Genomic DNA, 24,566 nt, shown 5'->3' with positions numbered 1-24,566 from the left:
TATTATTAATTTTTCTTTTTACCGTTGCCAAATATTGCTTTAATTTGCTTTAATTGTCAATATATATTTATATTTAGTATTTAAATATAATTTCAGAAATTGGAGCAGAAACCTCTTGAGAAGATTATTGTAAAGCTTTACACAATTCCGGTGCAAACCAACGAAGAAGAATGGAATTGCATTTGGGAATTCAATTTGGCTAGACAACATATCAAAGTTGGTGGGGACCGCAAATAAGTTGTATTGTCTAAAGTTTGCTTTCTTTGCACATTTGTGGTTTTGCTTTCTTGTTGGTGAACGTGTGCACTTGGTCAAAAAGAAAACCGACACTTGCTTTTGTTTTGAGTGGAGTTGAATTGATTGCGTAGAGAAATGATGACCTCTTTGGTGGACGTGGGGTCATGTCTCCATTTGGCTGGTTTTTTTATGTATGAAGACATTAGACGTGAAAGGGAGCTATTAGACTAGTTTTGAGTTTTCTCTCCAAATAAGCTCCATTGGAGGATAGAGGTAGTTTTTGGTTTTCAGAGGAGGAGTTCTTCCTTCTCTTGTTGCGTGGTGTGCAACTTTTTTTCAAAGAGTCTACGGAGACTCAAGTTGCTTTCTAAATTCTTAGTCAGTTATTTATGTATTTGATTCCAATTAAATTGCGTGGGAATTTTATCATGAGACTTAACTAATCTTCTCATCTAGTCAAGGATCAACGCGAAGACGCAGTCCCAAATATCTGTGAGATCTAATTAATTTTACGTGTTTCTTAATTTGTTAATATTTGCATGTTTTCTATTTTAATTTTCATGGGATTATTTTGTTAATTGGATATCAAGGGCCCGATGTGCAATTTGACTTTTTAATCTTCTGTCAAATTAATCAATTAAATCCGTAATTGTTTAATTGGTTAATATTAGTAGCAACTAGTATTTTCACATACTAGGGGAACATGCAATCTGATTTAAATAACCCTCGTAACGTGTTATTAATTTGGGTTAGGCTTTTCTAGTTTTTAATGCAATTAGGAAATTAATTCCTACGTTCGTACCTAGGAGTATTTCCTGGTTAGGGGTAATCAACGGTCGTACCTTGGTTATCAATAAATTAAGGAAAAGCTGGTCGTTAGAGCTTATCGGCGACTATAACTAACCTGTTAATAAAATTAAGTGAACCTTCTTTGCATCAATGATCGGATGAATGGACTGTGTCTGCGTAGTTGTATCCTTGGTTAGAATTTATTTATTATTTATTTAATTGCTATTTACATTCCTATTAATTAATTATTTATTTTTGGTTAAATTGTTTAATTATTTTTAGTTTATTTCTGATAAAAATCCCCCGTGAAAAGAATCGAATTTTTCCCAGTCTCTGTGGATTCGACCCTATTCACTACTATACACAGAAAATTTATTTTTCTCGAATAGATATTTATTATTGCACAGGCTCGACACCTGTCAGGTATTGTGGACTTCTTCACCCTGGTGAAGCACTCTTGACTTCAGGTATAATAAGAACCAGTAAATCACTAACCATAGGCCTGGCAGCCAGCCGTTGTTTAATGAGGTAAGATGTTTTACTCTCTCGTGCTTTTAGGCTTTAATTCCGGAAATATATATTCTTGGATACAGATTATGCAAGTTATGTGCACTTGTGCTTAACCTAGGTTACAAGAAGAGAGATATTATCAGAACCAGGTTGATGAATTTATCAGAACCATACAACTGTGTTCTACTTATCGAACAGACTACAAGAGCAAGTTCAAAATATCTGTTCTTACAACTTGGATGCAACATAGGATGTCATCAATACTCATTAAACTGTAAAGAAAAAGAACAAGTTGATGCACTTGTTAGTCAGTCACTGACAAAATGAGGAAAAACCAATGAAAATATTGACACTGATAATTTCCTTTAGAGATCATTTCCTTCTCTTAGATAATTTTTTCCCGTGGAAAGGAAGAAAATAGGAATCATGATAAAATTTCATTGAAAAGTACAATTAATAGCTGTTACTGTGTCATACCTACAAAAGTCTATAGCAAAAAGTTTCAAATTGTCAAAAGTAATAAATAAGTTGTAAAATACATTAAATACATGTATGAATATGATTTAAACCATATTAAATAATCTAGACGACAATGTTAGAGCTCTATATAGAAGAAGAAAAAGAACCATATTCATTTGTGTATTAACGCAAACAAGTTTGCAAGATTTAAAACTGATAAAACAAACCCTACAGTGTCTCAGTATTTGAGTGTTAAGACCTACCCTTCAGTATTTTTACCTTGGCAAACAGTCTTGGAGATTTATATAGGACTAACATTTAGAGTTTTTGTTAGTCTTATTAAATTTTAATTATAATAGTTCATGCAAATTATAAAATATGAAAATCAGTGGCACAAAAAATCATTTTCATTTTAGTCAAAGTGAGTAAAATTTTACTTTTTGAAGGCTGGAAATGACATTCTTGATTGAAATGGTGAAAGAATGAACTTAACTTGCAATTTGGCATTTCTCTCTCTTCTTTACTAGCACTTAAATAGAAAGGTCTTCTTGAATTTTGTTCATCAATCTCTTGGGTTATTAAGGATTACAATCTACCATTTTTTAATTTAGTTAGTTAAGGCTTTGATTGATGCACTATGTTCTTAATCACTGATCATATTTTTTCCTTTGAAGAAAAAGAAAAATACTAAAACTATATTTAAAAATAGAAAGCACAAACTTTTATTGTTAGGAAAAGTGAAGTAAGAAAAAATAAGGAAAAAAAACTGATAGCCTGGTAGGAGCTACAAAGATAATGCTTCATTTCTTCAAATTAAGTCACATGATGTTTTAGTTTCAAGATTGAGACAATAGATGATTAGTTGCAATAGTGAATAACTAATTAGTCTCAAAGAGTTTTCAAAAAGTATACATTGATCAAATGGTTGAGGAAAATCTAGAAACTAGATGACCACAAATATTGATGAGAAACTATTCACAACAAAGAATAAATTTACATGTACAAGTAACATAACTTTGTCAAGGTAATTAAACATCTAGTAGAAAGAAACAAAATAAGTTTTCATCAGACGTTCTTCGTACTGCGTATTACATGAGATAAAATAAAAAAGAATTTGAGCTTTGTGGTTAATATGAACTAAGACTTGAAACAAATGTCAAAATGTGTATATTCCAAAATTAGAGGGAAATGCATTTCTAAAAGTCAAAATAAAATATTTATGAATGCAAATAACATTTATTAATATGGCGTTGTCACATACATTTATTATTGTAGTACTTTTTTGACGTAATATATATAGGAAAAAGGTAGTTAAAAAAGATAAAAATATGATTTGAGAACGTTTTTATGATGTAATTAAAATTTTATTTTCAAATAATTACATATCCAAACAATCCCATAATGTGCATGCTTGCTTCATCTTTATAAATTTTATTATGAAGGAAATGTATGAAATTGAAACAAATTAGATAAAAAGAAGTTTACGCTTCCCGCGCAATATTTGGAACCATATTATACTAAAAAATGTGCGGATTGATTCTCTCTCATATGGATAGTGAATCATTTATTAGGTTACTAATGTATTATATTCTCATTAAAAGCAATATATTTCTATAATTCATGTTATCCACGACTAAACTATACTATAACCAAAAGATAAACATTTCAAAAGAATATGAACAAATCCAAAAAAAACTAGGATAGGAAATAATGAAAGAAAAAAAATTTTAATCAACCATTAAATAGTTTGCCTAATTGAGGATGCAATTTAAGAAGTTTATGAGTTTTAAATTTTTTTAGCTTCCAATCGTATTACATAAATTTAAAAGTTAAACGAGTTTTGCGCAACAATATACACGTGCAATGCACCTGCTCTTTCCTAGTGTGTGTATGTGACTATATAGTGACTATATATATATATAAATGTATATATGTATGTATAGATAATCGTGTCAACTCACGAACTAATAAGTTAAATATCTTTGAATTCAAATTCGAACTCGAGCTTGAACTCGAGCTACTACTTGCTCGACTCGTATGCAGCCCTACCGTGCAACGGATAGTTTGAGATCAAGTAAACTAGACACCAACTCATCTCCACTTCATTTCAAAATCTGTTGATTTTAAAATAATGGATTCTTTGTGCTTCAAAAAACAGAGGGTTATCTAAATGAAAAGAATAACGGAAGAAGAAGACTGCAAATAAGTACTAGAACTCACAAAAATTTTTCACAATGATACAAAAGTTGAGGAAGGTTAACGTTCATTATCCTTTTAATAGTAAAATGGCAATTTTACATCAAGTATGGTATCTTGTATTGCAATGATATTCCATATCCGGATAAATAAACCGTGCCATGTCAAATATACCTCAAGCGATATTATTACTATTAAGGGATTTTGAACACATCATTGTGGAGAAAAAAATGTACAAGTCATCACTATCAAATATAAGAGCAAAATACATGGTAATCATGTTGGTTACCTCTACCTAAATCTGGGCCAACCTATGAAACTGTCCGTGGTGATCAAAGCACACAAGTAGATTACGTATTGGTTCTTCCTCAAACAAAAATCTGGAAATCCTCATTTCCAGAGTCTTTTTGCTCTTCCTCAATCTCCCAAAGTGAACTTACAACCGAATCTGAACAGCCGTGCACCTCAATCATTTCAAGAGTTGAAACTTCCCCAAAACAAGAAGGGACTTCTTTCAGTCTCCAGCATTGAACCAAGACTAATTTCCGCAGACGCGGGAACTGATCAGATGAGCATTTCCATCGAGATATACGCAACTGTTCCAGTTTCAAGTATTTGAGCTGAGGAAACTCAAATCCTTCCAGGTCCCATGTGCCCTGCGGAGAGACTTCACGATCTAATTTGATCACCTCAAGACTGCACAGTTTCCCAATCAATGGAATTTCACTCCAATGGAAATATGACAGACTCAACTTCTTTAGACTCATCAACTGAAAACGAAACTCAAGATGGTACCTTCTCGGGTGATCCAGCATGAGCTTGAGCGATTCCAATTGGCTCAGAAAGCCCATTGCCACAATCTTATTACAATCTCCATTATATTCCTCAGATTTGAAGAGCCTGCATTTTAGTCTGCGGATGTTTGGGAATTTTTCCAATATCTTTTCGCTTTGTACTGAACTAAGAACCAGAACAGAAATGCTGTCTAAATTATGTAAACTCCCCAGGTTCTCTTCAGCCCAGTTAAAAGTAAAACCATTTCTTGCGTCTAGTCGCCTCAATTTCTTCAAATTCCATATAGTATCTGGCAGTAGGACATTTCCGCCTGCTTGGACGATAAAAGTTTCTAAATGTGAGAGATTGCCTACTGATGAAGGAATGGAGTTGGCTGAAAGATGAATTGCCAAGTACCTCAGCTCAGAAAGCAACTCTATCTCGCTTGGAAGTTCACCATGTAGACAAAATTGTCTCAAGTCCAATACTCTCAGACGCTTGAAAAAGAGAAATAGGAATTTAGGAAAACCACTTCGGAGCATCTCATCCTCCTGAGCATAGAACATCAGAGAGTTCACACGGGTTGAGCATAGCCTTGAGTCCGCAAAAATATCCTGCCCTGAAAAAATGCATAACCTTTGCAGATTGCGTGGCTCATCAAAGGTGAAAAGTTTATCATCTCCATGTAAAAACTGCAGAAAATTTTCTTTCTGGGCTTTTACCAAACAAAACTCGTGCAACAAATCATGAATGCGGCAAGTTCTAACACCACCTAGGGATCTTTCTTTGGAAACCATAACCAAGCTTCTGCTTGTCAGTTCATATATGTACTCCTCAGCTACATCCTCCAAGCTCTTTATCTCACTTTCCTGGACAAATCCTTCAGCGATCCATAAACTCATCAACCTCCAAGAGGGAATCTCTCTGTCTTCGGGAAATGCTGCGAAGTAGAGAAAGCATGGCTTTAGATATTCAGGTAAATGCTGGTAACTCAGCTCTAATACATCCATGCACTGATCTGTAGCACAAACAGCACTTAAGCTTAGTCTTTCCGCGACCTCTATCCAACCATCATCTTTCTCCAATCTAGCAAGAATTCCAGCTACCGTAACAATCGTGAGAGGTAAACCCTGACAATGTCTGGCTATCTGCATCCCTAGATCACTGTGCGCTAAAGGAAAGCCATTTTCTTCAGGTAGCTTCTTCTGCAGTAATTCCCAACTCTCCTTATCAGTGAGTCGTTGAAGATGGTGAATTGTAACATTCTGGTTGATTTCCAAAGCCACCATAGGAAGTCGACTGGTTAAGAGGATTCTACTTCCATTGGCATTATCTGGGAAAGATCTTTCCAACGCATTCCAAGCCTCACTACTCCACACATCATCAAGAACAATGAGATACCTAATTTTCATCAAACGTTGCTTTAGTTTTTCTTCCAACTCATCTTCATTCTTCTTTGAATATTCATCACCAGAGTGGTGTTTTTTTCTTTGTAGCTGATCCTCAAAAAGGTCAGGATCCATACAACTCAAAATCTGAAGCAGCACATCTTTATGCTGATAGAGCTGAGAAACAGCACACCATGCACGGATATGAAAAACGCATCTAATTGAAGGATCATCATAAACATTTTGGGCCAAAGTCGTCTTACCTATTCCAGGCATACCAACAATGGAAACAAACCCCAACTGCTTTTGTCCTCTTGTAAGTTTGTGAATTATTGTGGCTTCATCTTCCAGCCTCACCCGAACTTTGTTGGTTGTCCTGCTCACACTATGGGCTTCCAATCTATACTTATTGTCACAAATGTTCATGGCTTCCATCTTAGCAAGATTAATCTCTTTAAGTTCTTCCCTGATGGAATCAAATATGATTGGAGACCTAAAATCTGGAATGTCTCCAATGAACAAGGATTTAACCGTCAGCTGTGTCTTATGCGCCGCCACCATGACACGTCTCCGAAGGGCTTGGTTGCTCTGGTCCACACTGATCTCCATCAAAGATCTTAATGATGCAAGATCTTCTCGGATAGTTTGAATTTGATCCTTTGCAAAAGCAATTGAACCAACCTCACAACTCGGCAGCTCTTTCAGATTTTCTAGGAGAAAATCCATAAAACCAAGCTCATTGTTTCTTGGAAAGATGAATGTCGATGTAACTACTTTTACAAGCTTAATCTTTCCCACGAAGTTGAGAAGTGCCAAATCAAATTCCTTGGCCAAGCCTTCTTTCAAGACGTGCAAAAAAATTAGGCAAATTATGATTCCTGCTTCGTTGACCGCAGCTCGAATGAGATCCTTCACCTTTTCATGAAGCCCATCAAACTTCTCCGGGTACTTCATAAGAATGGTTTTCAAGAATCTTAGTCCCTTATAGAGCAGTGGTATTTGCTCCTCAAAATTGATAATCAACACAGCATCACGACATAGTAGCTTATCAAGACTGTCCAGGAGAAAAAAAACATGGTGCTCCAATAGACGTCTGTTCGTCGCCAGAATGTTGGATGATCTTTTCCAGTCTGTAGCTGTCAAGACTTTGATGTAACTCTCAAGCATCTGGGGTTCAACAGACATGACTTTTGCCAGCACCCCAGAAATCTTTGTTTTCATTTCGTCACGCACGATCGCATCCCTTTTGCGACCCGTGGAAATGAAAAAGACGCTTGCCGCTGCATTGACTGCCACAAGTTCCAAATGAGTCAAGAGAACCTTCAACTGCCTGTGCTGAAACCCTTTCAATTCTGCAAAGAGAATGAATCGTTTGAAGAATTCTAGCTTCTCTTTAATGTATGAGATCAGAGTTCCCAGGTAGACATTGCCCAAGTCGAGAAGATCTTCCATATTTGCCAACAGCAGGTCAATGAATTCCATAAGTTCGTCTCTGGATTGCAAGGAGTAACCCAACGCAGTGATGTTGGAATAGGATTCGTTGATTTTTTGTGTGAAAGACCACAAGCTTCCCCGAAAATCTTCCACCATCCCAATAAAATAAGCTTTCATGTGAGATCGTGGATAGAATCGTTCCTCTACTCCAAGACGAATGGAGTCCAACTCCTTTCCTATTCGGTTAACTGCATCTTCAAGGCTATGCAACAGAGATCCAAGACTTGCATTTTCATCAGATTTAAAGTAGAGAAATATGCTACGCATGAAAGATCCAAGAGATTCCCAACTGATCAAACGATTGCTGCTCCTCCAGTACTTCCGAGCACACAAAACAAATGTTCTCACAAGTCTTAGATCCGTCCTCAGCCCCGTCCACAGATGAGATTCTACGTCCAGATCTTTTGCCAGATGCTCTAGAGCATTTAAGACTCTATCAACCGAAGCACAGCCCATCTTTGATTCTTTCTATCCTCTGCAGCAATGGAAGACACTCGAAACCTTACCTCCTTTTTTTCAACTTCAGCCAACACGAACTCCAGGAACTAATCTACGCTGCTGAAAATTAAGCGGTTCCTCTCTCAATATTTCGGTAAACCCCTTCCTACAATGAATGAATGGAACAAGATCTCTATCTTCTATCTTCTTTTTTTTTTTTTTTTGGTTGGGTACACAAGGGCAACTGTAGAGTGACTGCCTGGCTCCTTTCTTCCGTGGCCGCAGGGGAAAGGTCGCTTTTACGCGCAACACAGCAGGGGGGCGTTTCCAGTGGAGTTTTCTACCAAAAATTTTTTACATTTTTCATTCATCTTTTTTTTTATTTTTCGCATGTATTAAATCACAACAGTATATTTTTCACAAAAACTTCAAAAAATTGCAATTCAAATGGAATCAAACCCTCCTCTTTTGATAAAAGAAAAAGGAACATTTGCAAAAGGGAAAATCGTTTAAAATTTAGTCTCAATCTAAGTTTTGAATCACTTCTTACTCTAAATTTTTCAAATAATTCACACATGGTCATTGTTTTAAGACAAATGACTTGATTCATTATAAAAACAAATGACTGGATCCATTATTCATTTTTGTCCCCTCAGAAGTAGGATTTGACTTATATCATATTCATTTTTCTTTAAAAGGTGAAATTGGATCCAAATATTAATCTTTGTCACTAAAAAAGAAAAAAAAAAAAAAGTAGGATCTGACCTTTTTATACATAAAAATGACAGCATGTGGGTCACTTTGCAATTTCAACTAAAAAGCAATTAAAAATTTAAGTTAGGACCAAATTTTGCTTATTTAAATTTATAAGGAATACAAAATTAATATTTAAAAATAAAGAACAAAAAATTTTATTTGACTAAGGTTCCGTTTGATAAAATTGAATATGAATTCTGAAATCTGAATACTGAAACAATTGCTTTGCTGAATTTTAAGCACTAAAAAGAAATATATGAATACCTGAATTTTAATGTTAAATCTATTTATACTATTTGATAAACATTTTATAACTGAATGCTTAGTAAGTTAAATTTGATAATTTTGCCCTTATATGTTTTCATCCAAAAATAAATAGAACCTGTGATTTAATTAGCATAAAATTGTTAGGTATGAAAATGACAATATTTATTTTTAAATCAAATTAATATAAAAATGAAATATATTATATGAGGAGTATAGAGAAGATGTGAAAGTCATTAAAAATGGAAAAAAGAGAATAGAAAACCATTAGATAAAGAATATCAAGCTGTTAAATTAGATAAGAATTTTGAATATAATTAATAAATAAGAATAGATTCGGGAGATAAGATAAGGTAATTGAAATAATTCTATTGATTTTTATCAAAATTAAGCAATCAGTTAACATTCTTGTACTCAAAAAATATACACAAGTTCAGCACTGCTTAACAAATTCAGCAGATGGATTTTCATTTATCAAATACTCAAAATATTTGAATGTCTCAAAAAGTTCAGTTTCAGCACTTTTTTATATTATTAAATAGACCCTAAATGTTATGCACTTTTTGGATAGAAGATTATTTGGGATAATTTTTAAAAAAAAAATATTGTAGTACTTTTTTGATATGCTGTATGTGAGATAAAAAGATGATTAAAAAATATATTGATAATGTAAGAAAATCAATGTATGTAAATAAGGTATAAATAAGGTGCAAACCAACGATACCGTAAATTTCTACTCCTACAATCACTGCTTTACAGTTTGATTGCACTATCACTTGCACAGTTATTAAACCCGGCCCGGCCCGGCGGTCGGACCGGTCAAACCGGTGGCCCGGTCATGAAACCGGGCTGATTTTCTAGTTGGATCGGAGTTGCAAAGAACCCGCCTTGACCCGTTCGACCCGGACGGTTTAACCATAGAACCGCTAGAACCGGCGGTTATTGATAAACCCGGTGGGTTTTGGTAATTTTTTTGAAGTTACCGTTTTATCCAATTTTTTTATTTAGACCATTCATACTACATGGGCATTATCGTCTTTTTAGCCAAATAAAAGAGAAAATCAGAAAAATTGAAGAATGAAGAGGGAATCGGACATTTGGCCGTCATTGGGGATTTAGGCATTAGGGATTGTTTTCTTCTTTGTTTCTCTGAGAAGCGAGAACAAATGGAGAACTTTTTAAGCATTTAGGCATTCGGCCATTGTTTTGTCGGCACTGGCAGGTTTGAACAATTTTTCTTTCGGCACTGGCAGGTTTGAACAATTTGTCGGCACTGGCCATTGTTTTGTCGGCACTGGAACTTGGAAGTTCGAAGTTCTTCAAGGAAGCCGCCGCTGCTACTGAAGCTGCCGTTGCTACTGAAGCTGCCGCTGCCGTTGCTACTGAAGCTGCCGCAGCCACCGAAGCTCCAGGTACTCGAAGCTACCACTGCCGCTACCAGGTACTCGAGGCTGCCGCTGCCGCTGCCGCTGCCGCCGCTACTGAAGCTGCTGCTACCACCGAAGCTCCAGGTACTCGAGGCTGCCGCTGCCGCTGCCGCTGCCGCCGCCACCGAAGCTGCCGCTTCCAGGAAGCTTTGTTCCTCTCAATCCTCTTGTGGAGTTTGACGGTCTCTCTCCCTATTCTCTTAAGGAGTTAAGTCTCTCCGAATTCTCTGACCGCAGGCAATATTTTGTTTCTTCTTTCTTTTTGGATGATTATTTATTTCTTCTTCCTCTGCATCGAACTTCAACATGTGTAGTTACATAAATTTTCAGTGCCATTTAATACTCTTTGCTTCTGAGAATTTAATTTCAACATGGTTAAATTCATTACCTGTATTTAATCACTTGCCTCGAACCCGTCATTGATATATTAGTTCAAAATGTAGATATTGTTGCCAGTGTCTTTTTAAGGTTTCAAATTGTCAAATCAAATTTAGATTCATTCACTGATGAGCTACAAACAACCTTGGAGCAATTCTATGATGCTCTGTAATTGCCAACTATGAAGAATTAAATCAGTAAGGGTAGAGCAAAAACACATTTGGGATAAAATATTCTTCTTGAATATTCACAGCACGAGAATCAGTTGAGGAAGGCTTTATGTTTTGCCAGTTCTTGCGGTACAATAGCCGTAACAAAAAATGGAGTTACCCCTGCCCTTCCAACAATTGAAGCTATCCTGCAACTTCTAACCAAGGTCACTGCATGAATAGAATATTATACAATTAGTGATTCTTATCTTGTTTCTTCTACGTAGTTTGACTTGTATAAAGTAATTTGGTTCCACTGCTCCAGCTATTATAAGTCCTTCTTTATCTACTTTTCATAAACAATGATCGGCACTTCACCTGTCGTAAAACACGGTCGTATTTTCACGTGAGCAAGTTTCTAGTAGTTTAATTGCATCATTGAACTTAACCTGTAGCTAATTTTTTTAAATAAAAGATATGTTTTATTATTTTTCAGATATTTCATATTTGTAATGGACTCTATTGGAGAAACACCGTCTCAAACACCAAGTACAGAACCAACACCTAGTACATCAAATTCTCAAAATCAACCTCTAACAAGGGGAAAGACGGACCCTGCATGGTCCCATTGTAGAGAAGATTCTGTGTCCAACAAAAAAGTTAAGTGCTTGGTATGTATTCATTGTGGAAAAAGAATTCGAGGAGGTGGTATCAATCGATTCAAGCAGCACCTTGCAGGCGTAAAAGGAGAGACAGCACCTTGTCCGAAGGTTGATGAACAAATCAGATTTGAAATGCTAGAAAACTTGAAAGCTGTGGAAAGTAAGAAAAGAAGCTTGAAAGAACGCTCAAGGGGAAGTGATTTATATGGTCAAGATCTAAGACAACATGAAGAGGAGGTATACATGCAAGATGCAGAAGATATTCAAGAGATTCAACCACCTCCTACTACTGAAGTTTCAAAAGGAAAAAAAGTTCTTCAACAGCACAAAAAAGGAAAAACAATAGGAACTTTTTTTATGCCAAGAGCTACTCCAGGAGGTCAACCATCCATCAAAAGTGTGATGCAAAGCAAAGAAGCTAAAGAGAAGGTTGACATGGCAGTTGCGAAGTGGATGATTGATGCTTCCATCCCCTTCAATGCAGCAAACTCTGCATATTATCAAATAATGTTTGATGCTGCTTGTTCTTTTGGAGCTGGTTACAAAGCGCCTAATTTCTATGACTTGCGTGGCTATTTGTTGACAAAAAATGTTGAGCAAGTTAAGAATTTTGTTAATAGCTTTCGTACAACTTGGAAAGAAACTGGATGTACTATTATGGCTGATGGATGGACTGACCAACAAAGGAGAACTCTCATCAACTTTCTAGCTTATTGCCCTAGAGGAACTGTTTTTCTAAAATCAGTTGATGCCTCGGATGCTTCTAAGACTGCAGAGATGTTGTATAAGCTGTTTAGAGAAGTGGTTTTATTTGTTGGGGTGCAAAATGTGGTACACTTCGTCACTGACAATGCTGCCAATTATGTTGCTGCTGGAAGATTATTAGAAAGGGAATTTCCAACACTTTATTGGTCTCCATGTGCTGCTCATTGTCTAAATTTGATGCTACATGATATGGGCAAGTTAGATGAGGTTAGTAAAGTGGTTGGACATGCTTCAAAAATAACAAAATACATTTATAATCATTGTTATCCATTGCATTTGATGAGAAAACACACTGGTGGAAGAGAAATTATTCGGCCTGCTCCTACACGTTTTGCTACTAATTTCATTGCATTGCAAAGTATTTTAGTGCAAAAAGATGCTTTAAGAGCTATGGTGACTTCAAAAGAATGGACTCTATCAGCATATGCTAAGGAGAGTAAAGCAAAAAAATTTGTGGATCTTGTGCTAGATTCTATATTTTGGAAAGAATGTGCTATAATAGTTCAATTAACTGAGCCTCTTGTTCGAGTTCTAAGAATTGTTGATAGTGATGAAAGGCCTGCTATGGGATACTTGTATGCTGCCATGCATAGAGCCAGAGAAGAGCTTTTGAGAAGATTCACAAGAAAAAAGAAAGCAGTTGATCCTTACTTAAGAATAATTGATTCAAGATGGGATAGTCAGCTTCACAAAAATCTTCATGCTGCCGGTTATTGGCTCAATCCTGCTTATCAATATAATTCTCTTGATTTGGAAAAGCACAGGCATGCAACATCAGGACTTTTGGATGTGATTGAGAGATATTCTTATGCAAATCCTGATTTGATGAGTAATTTGACCGGAGAGATGAGATTATTTCGTAAAGCTGAAGGTGATTTTGGTAGAGTCTCTGCTATACGAGATCGTGATGTCATGCTTCCAGGTACCCAAAAATTAACTTCATTTTTATTGATGATTTGATTTTAATTGTAAAATATTATAATCTGACTTTTTTCCTTTATTTATTGCAATAGATGAATGGTGGACATGTTATGGTAGCACTGCACCTAATTTGCAAAAACTAGCTATACGTGTTCTAAGCCAAACTTGCAGTGCTTCTGGCTGTGAAAGAAATTGGAGTTTATTTGAGCATATCCACTCAAAGAAGAGAAATAGATTGGAGCATCAAAGACTAAATGATTTGGTTTATGTACACTACAATTTAAGACTACAACAAAGGTAAACTACATTTTGCAATCAGATTTTTGTTTTAATATGATGACATTTGTTATTTAACTAGTTTTAATGTTTTGTATCATTAGAAATGCAAGGGGTAGAAATTATGATCCTATTGATTTTGAGGACTTCAGCATCAATGAAACTTGGATTTTGGATGATGAACCTTCACAATTAACTCCAGTTGAATTAGAAAGCTTTAGGAATGAAATAGCTACATTTGCTATCAGCCGACAAAGTGGTGAGTTATTTTTTTTGAGCCATATGTTTGCTTATTCTTTGTTTTTCGTTTTTGGCTAAATATTATCCAAATTTAGTGAATGATTCATTGATTTTTGTACTTATGTAGATGAAACTCTAAATTTGGATGATTTGGACACTGGAGATGAAGATGAGACCAATAATGAAGAGAATGTTGAAAGAAATGATCTTAATGTGGGCTGTGATGTAAATGAACTTGGTGGTATTGAATTTGGCAGAAGTTGGGAACCATGGGCATGAATAATAGATGGAGTGAACTACTCAAGTGATAATTGTGGTGTTGTTTATGTTCATGACTTTATGTTTGGTTGTATTGAATTTGTCGTTTATGACTTATGTTTCATGGTTTGATACTTCTATTTATGTGTGTGAAATGAATTATGAACTATGAACAGGTTATAACTTGTTGAGATTTAAGAATTTCTGCACTTATATTATAATTTACATGTTTATTTAATTATATTATATATATTTTTTATTATATATTGTGACCCAACGGTTCAACCAGTGACCCACCGGTTGAACCACTGACCCGTCAACCCGGTCCTCTTGCCGGGTTGATGTCCGGGTTGGTTTTAATAACTATGATCACTTGTCTCCATCCTTCTTCTTTGCGCTTTCCACGATGCTATTATATTAAACCATTAGGGAAATTGTCAATGCGGAAACCAAAACTTTTTAGGCTAAATAACCAACTACTCCCATGTGGTTTCGCATACTACCAAATGACTCTCTTAACATTTTGAAGTTTCCAAATAACCCCACATAATTTTATATAAAGGGAAAACTTGACGAAAAGCAATTTCCTATTAGTTGAAATGCTAGTATTAACCAAATGAGAACTGAATAGATATTTATGTTAAATTATATGGAATCAAGTGGATATTATATTATAATTTTACCATATGCACTTTAGGATGGTGCCTAGATACAGAGATGCACTTTTCGCTCACTTTTTACTTTGCATAAAACCACATATGAGTAACGTGAATATTCTAAAACATTAGAAAAGTAGCATGGTAATATGCAAAAACATAGGGTGTTTCTAGTAATTTAATCCAATTTGTACATAAAAGCATAGTTATTAAATTCGATCCCGATAAACTTTTGAACTTCAGTTGAACAAGAACTGTAGTAAGTATTCTATGCTGCTGAAAATCAATTGTTTTCCTTCTTTTTTCGCAGAAAAACTTTGAACTTCTGTCGAACGGGAACTAGGAGGTATCCTATCCTATGCTGCTGTTTTTGGGTGCTTAGTGCTCTTACTTCTATGAATATTTTGGTCAACCCCTTCTTTTTCTTAGTGAAATTATGAGCAGAATGAAACAAATCCGCCGATTCAGGCAGCCATGTCAAACAATCAGGGAAATCATTAATGGCGCAAAAAAGAAAAAAAAAATCTTCTCAAGCCTCATTTCCATCTCAATTCCACGGATAACAGCCTATTTGACCAGAGCATTAATTTCTTTAAGTTTTTTTTTTTTTGTTAAGTAGTACCCAACTAAATTAATAAAGATGTTAAACTTTGACTCAATGATGAATAATTTTTTATGCATTTAATGTCAACTTGACAGACGAAGCATTCTCTACCCCTTGAAAATAGAAGGTATTCACAGTACACCAAAATACAAGGAATGTGAAAATGCAGATGCCAAACAAAACGTTGAATAGAATTGGGATTGACGCATGAAGATAACAAGGATTCAAAGCCAAAGAAAACTGACTCATGGGAGGCCAATTTGAGGTGCTAGAAAAAGAAGTAAAGCTTAAACCATGAAAGAGAAGGGGGAAGATTACTGTAAGAAGTAGAAATGCAAGAAAACTGGGGAGAAAGGTGGGGAGGGCAATAATGCGCAAATACCGTTCGTTAGATCCCCCCTAAAAGAGTAGAGTAGAACCCACTTGTACCTTTTTTTTGTACATTCGTCTCAAATGCATCTCAGGTAATCTCACGAATTTTTATAGCACAAACTAACATGTACAAAAACAGCAATTTGTTGAGGAAAATAACTAAATTATGGCGAGCTAAACGCTCGAGAGAAAATGCACCCAATAATCACCCCCTTGGTTTTTTGGTTCCATCTTTCTGACACTCATTTTCTTCTGGGATGTGAAGGACCAATTTGCTGGTGGTATTTGTGGACTTCTTCACCCTGGTGAAGCACTCTGGACTTCAGGTATGATAAGAACCAGTAGTAAATCACTAACCATAGGCCCGGCAGCCAGCCGTTGTTTAATGAAGGTAAGATGTAGTACTATATCATTTCTCTCTGTGCTTTTAGCTCCAGAAATGCATATTCTTGGATACAGATTATGCAAGGTCATGTGCACTTGTGCTTAACCTAGGTTACAAGAAGAGAGATATTCTACTTATCGAACAGACTACAAGAGCAAGATCAAAATCTCTGTTCTTACAACGTTCATGCAAAGTCATCAACCCTCATTTAACTGTAAAGAAAAAGGGAAAGGAAAGGAAAAAGTTGATGCACTTCTCATTGCTAGTCAAGTCACTGGCAAAAACCAGGAAAAACCAATGAAAATGTTGACATTGATTCCCAGTAAAATTAAGGTTGCACCATAACAAAGTACTCCTAAGTGTTGGTCACTGGCAAATGTCTTCTGGGCGTCCATTTGATGCACAAATGAAGTTTCAAAACTAGGACCGACATTACTCTAAAACTGAGAATTTAACTTAGAAAGAGGCAAGAAATCATTACAATTAAGCCAAATGACAGGTATCACTTCAACAAAAAAAACTCCCTCGAGGTTTAAACGACGGGAAAGCCAAGATATTCTTGTCACCATACGCGAAGGCCCTTCCTAACTTTGCCATCACCGTGTAGATAAAATTTCTTTAACAGTGTAAAATAAGACAAAAAGCCAATAACAATACAGGAAAAAGACAACACAAAGGAAAAGCCAATTTAATCCCTTGGGACAGAGAAGCAAAACATTTAACGACCAAAGACAGCAATAAGCAAGGCTTTCTAAAGCTTGTATAATTCATAACAAAATCTTTTACATCAGTTCACCAAGCATAATAAGATACCAACCGTATCTTCATTTGACTTAGACGTCAATCAATTTACAGCTACTGTCATATATTCTAATTACAAGGTTCAAGAGCTCTGCCCTTTACTTATTTCATTGTATCAGAATCAATCAATGCACTTTTGACCAGTACTAGATACTTTGTCATGACGGCTAAGCATCACCAGGCCTCCATTGATGCATGAAAATGCTTCTACACCTGACACTGGATACAAAATTCACAAGATTATGAATAAATTTAACCTCGACTGGTGCAGGAAAATGCTTCCATACAAATGTCCATATAAATTGAGCATCATTCACAGAAAAGTTTCTATCAAGCTACAGAAGTCAGGAATCTGTTAACTTCAAGTAACCAGTCTGCAGACTGCAACTATTTTCACAGGTCACAACCTCCAAAGTTGCATAGGAAGAATATAAACAAAACTAAGGCCTCTGCAAAACACAAAACTAAGAGTAAATTGCACTGACCTCCCTTGAGGTCTGATTGGATTAAAAGATAAACCCCTCAAAGGCTTGAAGAACTGAACCAGCCTCCATTAAGGCTTCACACATTTATGCTTGCCCTTGATAAAATGTAATGGCATCAAAAAGATTGGCAAAGACTGTACAGCAGCCACAGAGAGAGAACAAGAGAGAGAGAGAGAGAGGAAAACTGACACTGGTCACTGAACACAAAATTCACAAGATTATGCCCTTACCAATGTCCAAACAAATAGAACATCATTCACAGAAAATTTTTTACCAAGCTACAAAAATCAGGAATCTGTAACTTCAAGTAGCCAGTCTACAGACTGCAACTATTTCCATAGGTTACAACCTTCCAAAGCTGCATAGGAAGAATATAAACAGAACTGAGGCGTCTGTAAAACATAAAACTAAGAGTAATTTGCACTGACCTCCCCTGAGGTCTGATTGGATTTATAGATAAACCCCTCAAAGGCTTGAAGAATTGAACCAGCCCCCTTTAAGACTTTACATAACCTATGCTCCACGGTAATAAAATGTAATGGCATCAAAAAGATTGGCAAAGACTGTACAGCAGCCACAAAGAGAGAACAAGAAAGGGGGTGGGGAGAATAACTTTACCCCACAGCTCTCTCTCCCTCCTAATCACAATCTTATCCACTGCTCGTCCTTCCTCCCTCCCTCTCCACCCCTTCACCAGCTCCCCTTCCTTTGACTCTTCCTCCCCGTTTCCTCTTGCTTTCCCTTCCCTCTCTCCCCTACTAACCGATTTTTGCTTCTCCATGGTACCTGCAGCTGCTCTGCAATCTGTTCCCTCATTACTCTCGCTGGTCTATTCTTCAGTCTCCCAGTCTTGGATACCAAATTTTGTGGAATTTTTGTAAATGATTTGGAAAAGTTGCACGTTGCAGTCATGGAGGCCTGCTGTCATGCGCAGCTGACAGTGGCAATTGTGTCATCAGGTAAGAATGGAAAACGAAGAAAAACAAAATTAGGACCCCTTTTGGAGTGCTTAATTTATGTCAAGGTCTTTTGTTTGGTTAAAGCCATTACCAGCAAATTTATCAAGGGAATGCAACACAACTCTTTAAAACAGAGGACTATCCATAATTCAAGCAAACCCCTGGCGATGTCAATGCATCATACTCCGGCTATCCATATTTTTGCAACACCTAGACAGCCCAAATCCAGGCAGTTCAGTTGTCCAATTAACACTGATCAGAACCCAGACTATATCTACCATCAGATTTCATTAGATAATTTTATCATCTCAAAATCATTGATTCCTGCATCATTTGGCTAATTACTAACTGCAATTTAGCTTATCAAAATAAAAATTATTGAGAATCAAAGTGCATGGCCTTCAATTTAGGGGCCTAAGACTTTCACTGCAAGGGATTGACTGTTCGTAAGCCTTTAGCACATTCCAACTTTTAGACAGAGCTGCTCAAAAAAAAAATAAACTTTTAGACAGGTGGAAATTTCCACGTTTTTTATATAACCACTGATTGGAGAAGACCATTCCAGCCTCTCATGGGGATAGTGCACCATTCAATGGCGAGAGAGCAACCAGCAAGATAGACCATAAGCTCTACTACACCTTCCCCCCTCCCCCCCCCCCCCAAATGCCCTCCCCTCCAAAAAAAGATGCAAGGAACTCCAGTTCAATCTTAGACTTGTCCTTATGGAGCTACACAGACACCGCAATGACCTGATATATAAATGCGACACCATGATCTAAGTCAAATGGCTTTCACCATTACAAGGAGTCAAACCTATATGATCAAATGACATAGAACAATAACATGAATCCACAAATTATACCAGTTTCCATGTATCGATCTGATGTACAAAATCCTAAACGCGCAAGGAAACTAATTTAAAATGAATGGTCTGAATTCCATTAACCTACACTGTCCTACCAAAATTCGCTACTGTGTTTCCAACATACTCTTAGTAAACAAGACACACACCACAGGCATGCTTCTCTTGCTTGGTATTGTAGACATTGCTTTATCCACAACTTCTGAACTTGTTTCCTATCAAATTTATCATAAACTATACTGCAAAATGCATATTACTTCAGAACACCATCAAACCACCCATACATCAACCTCCACCAAGATTGCTAATGACATTCAGAAAAAAGAAAAAGGTATAAATAAACAAAAAAATAGAAAACAATAGGAAAGAACAAGCTAACCAATAGGAGAGTAGAACAGGTACAAAAGTCAAACCACAGGCTATTAGATTAAAAACTCACCACATAGATGAAGTGCAATGGTAGATATTCTTCTCAATCAACATTTAATTTGAAGCAGAACTTGCAGCACATGGAGCTTGACTACCATCCTCAGATGAAGACTGGTTAGCTGATATATCCACATGTTGCTGCTGGTCAGCCAGACCAGAAGTTGGGCTATCCTCTTCACTATTTGATACAGAAGCTATAGTATTTCTTCTACTATCTCTGGTTTCTAGATGACCCATCAGGTCCGTCACAGTAGCAATACCTGGATCACTTTCTCTTCTACCTTCAGAACTAAGGTCCTGTGTCGTACTGTTTCTCGAGAAAAATCTCTCCTTCCAACCTCTTGTGCTCTTGGTGATAGACTCTTTGTACCTATAACAATGAATTTGGCAAAGATCAGTTGAAAGACTGTTATGAAACTAATTAGCAATTGTCGGTAGCACATAGCAACGTTCTGTTCTACCTCATTGACATTGCACTAAACCGTGATTTTAACGATTCAGAGAAAGACTGGAAATCTGATGGCCCAGCTCTGTCCTGACTGCTAGGGGAAGATTGATTAGGAGACCTCCTAAAAGAAGATAATTTGACATCAGAATAAAAAGAAAAGCAGAAGATAGAATCGTATCTAGAATACAAGTTGAAATATAATAAAGCAATTGCCATACATTCTCATGCTAATGGGCTAAGGAAAAACTTAAAATCAACGTAAATATCACTACCTATTTGTCAATGGCACATGCTGATTAGCAACAGGGCTTGATCCTGATGCTGGAGCAGGCACTTGATCCGCTTGGCCAGAAGTAGGTGGAATTAATTGCGTAGAATCTCCTCCTATGGCGAGCAATGGAGATGCTGAACCAGCTATCATAGCTGCAGGTTCATTCCCCCCAACACCCTGTAGAGGTGGAGGCGAAGCAGCAGCCGTCGTAGGAGGGGCATTAGGATTAGTAGAGAACACAAGAAAGTGAGGACGGCCTTGAGCTGATGACCTACTCCTCTGGCCTTCCCTCCTAGCAATATGACGAGCCCTTCCCATGGCAGCAGCAGCAGCTAAATGCTGAATAATACGTTCTTCAAGCTCGGATTCAGTTGCACTAACTGGTAACTGGAATTTCAAAATGAAAAATAGATGTATAAAAGAAAATTTTAATAACTGAGCAAAAAGGGAGCCACAGTTGAAAAAGTACAAACATGCTGCAACTCAAAATCCCCCAAAGTCGGATGATGAAATATAGTGGTGTTCCTAGGTGGATTCATCCGGATATTTCTTTCATGCTCTACAGCATCAAGGAGTTCCTGGCTGCCAACAAGAAAATATGACTGCTTCTATCCAGGTAACAAAATATGGAGGATGGGCAGAAATATAGTAGGTTCACTGAGAGAAAGGACCATGGAAGGGGAGCACTTACCTGCCAGGGTCCTTCAGACTGATAGGCTGCCAACACATTGGGCACTTGGAGCTTCTCTGACACCTACAAGATAAAGTCACTAATTATGCATAACAATGGCCCACATTTTCTATGTCAATCATGAGGCACGAATCTAGGCAAAGTATGAGCTTCTACCAAAAAGAAGGTCAATATTAGGTTGCCACCAACTTGAGAAACTTTAAACAAAATCAATGAACAAAATGTTCTAGTTCAAAGGTAGATCATCCATCACTTGAGAAAAGAATCAGTAAAACAAAAAAACCACAGAAAAATACCACGGGACACAGAAATATACTAACAACAATGTTCAGAAACATTATGATGAGAGAACTGCCATAATCCAAAAAGATGGAAGAAAGCAAAAAAGGAGAAAAAAGCATAGAATCTGAGGGAAAGTTTTTATCAATCTTTTCTCCAAAAAAAATTACCAAAGCAGAAAGGATCAAGCGACTTAGATCAGAACCTTCCACAAGACCAAAAACGAAATGGAAGTGGAAAAGAGTGAGAGAATTGTCTTTAAATGGATAGGCACTATTACAGGGTTAGCGAGCTTTTACTTTTGTCATTGGCAGGAGATGGTCACATGCATCTAAAATCACTGTACTTTCTTGCTTTGAATGTGAGTAGACTACACATCCATTTTCCTACATGTCAGAAATTTTACATAATAAGCTCTACTGTGCACAATATCCAGATATCTTGCTTAATCTATTCCCCCATGTTGGCTGCTCAAGTTTGTATTGTGCAACAGGGGAAAAAAGCAAACAAAGGGGGAATCCACTTTTAACATGGCTGATTACAAACTTCTTAAGAGGACTGATGGCAGCCCCTGCATTTTTATTCACTTCTCAATTAATTTAGTTAAAGTACTCCAATTTCTATATTTACAGACAGAAAGAACAATTTCCTACCAATGCCAAAACAAAAAATGATCCTAAAAGAGAAGTATTATCTATCTTCATCAAACGCCATGGCAGTGAAAAGACTGAAGCAGTTTTATGGCAACACTTAAGTAATAAAATACATAATAAGTTCTAATGGATGGCATCATATTATGTAGGATGGTATCCCCCTCAAATTACTACCAAACAAAGAGCACAGAATTAGAGAATAGAATAAAGCATTCTGAAGCCTCAGGCTTAAAATAAATATCTTTCAGTTAATGCTGCATTTCCGTCAATCCACAAATGCATATTGTTAAAGAATGAGAAACATCATCATCTTTGACCCAAACATATCACACCCTTAGAAGCATACTATCAAATCTCGTTTAACGAAGATAGAAAGGTCAAATGTTCAGAAGGGTAGGCTATCAGTCTATTTACTAATGCAATAATGATTAGACCCAAAAAAGACCTCAAGTTCAACAAATAATTATCATTTACTTCACATGAGAGAAACAGCATGTCTGCTATAAAAATGTATGATTTTTGAGCGTTGAAGACATCTTTAAAGTTATTAAAAGCAACCAACTTCAAGATAAGATTTTTCTTTAACAGATTAAGAGAGTACCATTCAAGAACACATTGAAGATGAAATTCATGCTTGCAATTTGTCACCTGCAACAGAAACATAATCAAACGTCACCTAGTTGGACAGAGTTACAATCACAATTTCAATTGAGCACGCAAATGCCTCATCAATATGTACATACAGTCGAAGGATCACTTTCAACAAATTCTTCAAGGCATATGCTGCAAGTATCATCACAGGCATCCTGAATTCCACCTTCCACGAAAGCTGCCGCTGATGTCAAATGACTCTCGGGTGCTTTACCCTCTTCCATCTGCAAAAAAGTTGCAATCTTTAGAATTAAACTACTTAAAAAAGTAACTCCCGGGTTGCAAAAAACTTTTCCTTCTTATTATTAGATTAAAATCTCAACAATGTATTGGACATACAATAGATAAGTGCCTAAAAAAATTAATGTCTCGTCTACACAGACAAATATAGCAGCTCACAAAAAGAACACCTCACTGAATTAAGAGAAACCAAAGGTGGACTAACCCTACTTTAAAAGATACCAACTTTACAAAATTGCTAGTCAAAATTAAGCAAAGGGTTCGATTATCAAAAGAACAAGTGGCAGTTTATTGAAGGCCTGTATGGTTCCTTTTGTTCCAATGCCTATTGGTTCCCAAAAACAAAAGAAAAAGAGAAACTGGCTGTATTTTCACGTGAACTAACATTCTTCAGCCAATTATTCATAAACTAGAAGACTGCAAATGGGAGAAAAAGGAAGCTTTATTGTAATCAATTTACAATCTAGCCCTGTGATACAAATTCCAGGCAAAACCCAGAACAGAAAATAAAAAACCCCACAGCTTAAAAAGAGAAGAATAAATATATAAAGCTCAGGTCCAGACCAGCAAAGGATATAAATCCAAAAATCGAAATGGATAAGCAATTTAACAAGTGCCCACTAAGCAAACTGGTTAGAATTCACCAAATCCACCCAAAAAAATTTTAAAACTCACCTCAGAGTAGAAAAGTGACCTAATCTGGCAGATCAAAACTAATCAAAACCCAAAATACTGATTCAAAATTTTACCTTTATTCAAGAGATATATATACCAGGCCTAAAAGATTATGATGAGATTATCTAGATGAAGTGGGAACGGTATATATTTTGGAGGGCAAGAGTAAGAAGAAGAGGAAAAAGGGAACGAAGACTTTGTAGAGTCTCTCCCTTCTGGATGATTTATTGGTAGAAATTACAGTAGAATTCTTGATGGGTTTTTCTTTTTCTTTTTACTTTTCCTTCTTCTTTTTTTTTTTTTTTTGGGAGTGGGATTAACCACTTCTTCTTATGGACGGTGATGACTGATGACTGAGCCCACACAGACCAGCTTAGCAGGGAAGGACTCAGGAGAGAGCCAAAGAGGTGACCGCAGCTCGGTCTTCTGCTAGCCAATGTTGCAACACGTGGCTTAGATATCTCATCTCTTTGAATTTTCTATAGTTTGGGGGAAAAAGTTTCTTTTTTCTTTTTTCAAAATTTTTCAAAAAGAAAAAGTTGAAAGTTGGATATTTGAAAAAAAGTAGGATTGTGCTAATGGATAAACAGATTCTGATTCTGATTCTGCTTTGCTGTATTATTGTGTATTTTCCACCGTCCAAATGTAATTTAGAGATTGGGATTTGACCTTATTTATGGGATTTTAAGGTAAGGTTTGCTGTCAAATATCATAGATTAGTTAA

General features: G+C 36.4%; 3 protein-coding genes and 1 long non-coding RNA gene across 8 annotated transcripts; 2 read left to right on the top strand and 2 right to left on the bottom strand.

Moving 5' to 3' along the window:
- Positions 1 to 4,353: 4,353 nt before the first annotated feature.
- Positions 4,354 to 8,613, bottom strand: LOC113704525 (putative late blight resistance protein homolog R1A-3). Of its 2 annotated transcripts, none has more exons than XM_027226423.2 (2): positions 4,987 to 8,610; positions 4,354 to 4,887 (listed from the first exon to the last, which is right to left on the bottom strand). In XM_027226423.2, the coding sequence occupies exons 1-2, from the start codon at positions 8,301 to 8,303 to the stop codon at positions 4,560 to 4,562; spliced, it is 3,645 nt and encodes a 1,214-aa protein (XP_027082224.1). In that variant the 5' UTR covers positions 8,304 to 8,610; the 3' UTR covers positions 4,354 to 4,559. The 2 variants fall into 2 exon arrangements, with proteins under 2 accessions (XP_027082224.1, XP_071912832.1); XM_072056731.1 differs by lacking the exon at positions 4,354 to 4,887 and having other exon boundaries at positions 5,097 to 5,296; positions 5,383 to 8,613.
- A 453-nt stretch (positions 8,614 to 9,066) lies between these two features.
- Positions 9,067 to 13,908, top strand: LOC113694833 (uncharacterized). The gene is made up of 5 exons (XM_072071504.1): positions 9,067 to 9,076; positions 10,559 to 10,816; positions 11,227 to 11,278; positions 11,756 to 13,608; positions 13,700 to 13,908. Exons 1-5 carry the CDS (start codon positions 9,067 to 9,069, stop codon positions 13,906 to 13,908), a joined length of 2,382 nt encoding a protein of 793 aa, XP_071927605.1.
- A 97-nt stretch (positions 13,909 to 14,005) lies between these two features.
- LOC140021500 (uncharacterized) lies at positions 14,006 to 14,503 on the top strand. Its single transcript, XR_011825328.1, has 2 exons — positions 14,006 to 14,142; positions 14,251 to 14,503. It is a non-coding gene; the product is annotated as an uncharacterized lncRNA (long non-coding RNA).
- Positions 14,504 to 17,136: 2,633 nt separating this feature from the next.
- LOC140004000 (E3 ubiquitin-protein ligase RHF2A-like) lies at positions 17,137 to 24,198 on the bottom strand. Of its 4 annotated transcripts, XR_011817484.1 has the most exons (10): positions 23,917 to 24,197; positions 23,020 to 23,151; positions 22,878 to 22,924; positions 21,345 to 21,407; positions 21,127 to 21,235; positions 20,655 to 21,040; positions 20,396 to 20,503; positions 19,945 to 20,304; positions 17,685 to 17,779; positions 17,137 to 17,418 (listed from the first exon to the last, which is right to left on the bottom strand). XR_011817484.1 is itself a non-coding variant. In XM_072056727.1 (9 exons), exons 2-8 carry the CDS (start codon positions 23,149 to 23,151, stop codon positions 19,989 to 19,991), a joined length of 1,161 nt encoding a protein of 386 aa, XP_071912828.1. In that variant the 5' UTR covers positions 23,843 to 24,198; the 3' UTR covers positions 17,137 to 17,418; positions 19,945 to 19,988. The 4 variants fall into 4 exon arrangements, 3 of the variants coding, with proteins under 3 accessions (XP_071912828.1, XP_071912823.1, XP_071912826.1); XM_072056727.1 differs by lacking the exon at positions 17,685 to 17,779 and having other exon boundaries at positions 23,843 to 24,198; XM_072056722.1 differs by lacking the exon at positions 17,685 to 17,779 and having other exon boundaries at positions 23,917 to 24,195.
- Positions 24,199 to 24,566: the final 368 nt, after the last annotated feature.

The sequence above is a fragment of the Coffea arabica genome, chromosome 1e (genome assembly GCF_036785885.1).
Source record: "Coffea arabica cultivar ET-39 chromosome 1e, Coffea Arabica ET-39 HiFi, whole genome shotgun sequence".
NCBI classification, from domain to species: Eukaryota; Viridiplantae; Streptophyta; class Magnoliopsida; order Gentianales; family Rubiaceae; genus Coffea; species Coffea arabica.
This window is presented reverse-complemented; position numbering and strand designations above follow the sequence as displayed.

Coding starts and splice junctions, on each gene's coding strand:
- LOC113704525 (XM_027226423.2), bottom strand. CDS start 8,303: ATGGGCTGTGCTTCGGTTGATAGAGTCTTAAATGCTCTAGAGCATCTG. Junction 4,888..4,986: donor ATGCTGGATCACCCGAGAAG/GTACCATCTTGA, acceptor GAAACTGTGCAG/TCTTGAGGTGATCAAATTAG.
- LOC113694833 (XM_072071504.1), top strand. Junction 10,817..11,226: donor TGCTACCACCGAAGCTCCAG/GTACTCGAGGCT, acceptor AATCAAATTTAG/ATTCATTCACTGATGAGCTA. Junction 11,279..11,755: donor GAGCAATTCTATGATGCTCT/GTAATTGCCAAC, acceptor ATTATTTTTCAG/ATATTTCATATTTGTAATGG.
- LOC140004000 (XM_072056727.1), bottom strand. CDS start 23,151: ATGGAAGAGGGTAAAGCACCCGAGAGTCATTTGACATCAGCGGCAGCT. Junction 21,408..22,877: donor CTTCAATGTGTTCTTGAATG/GTACTCTCTTAA, acceptor TTTATCTTGTAG/GTGTCAGAGAAGCTCCAAGT. Junction 20,504..20,654: donor CATGTGCCATTGACAAATAG/GTAGTGATATTT, acceptor ATCTTCTTTTAG/GAGGTCTCCTAATCAATCTT.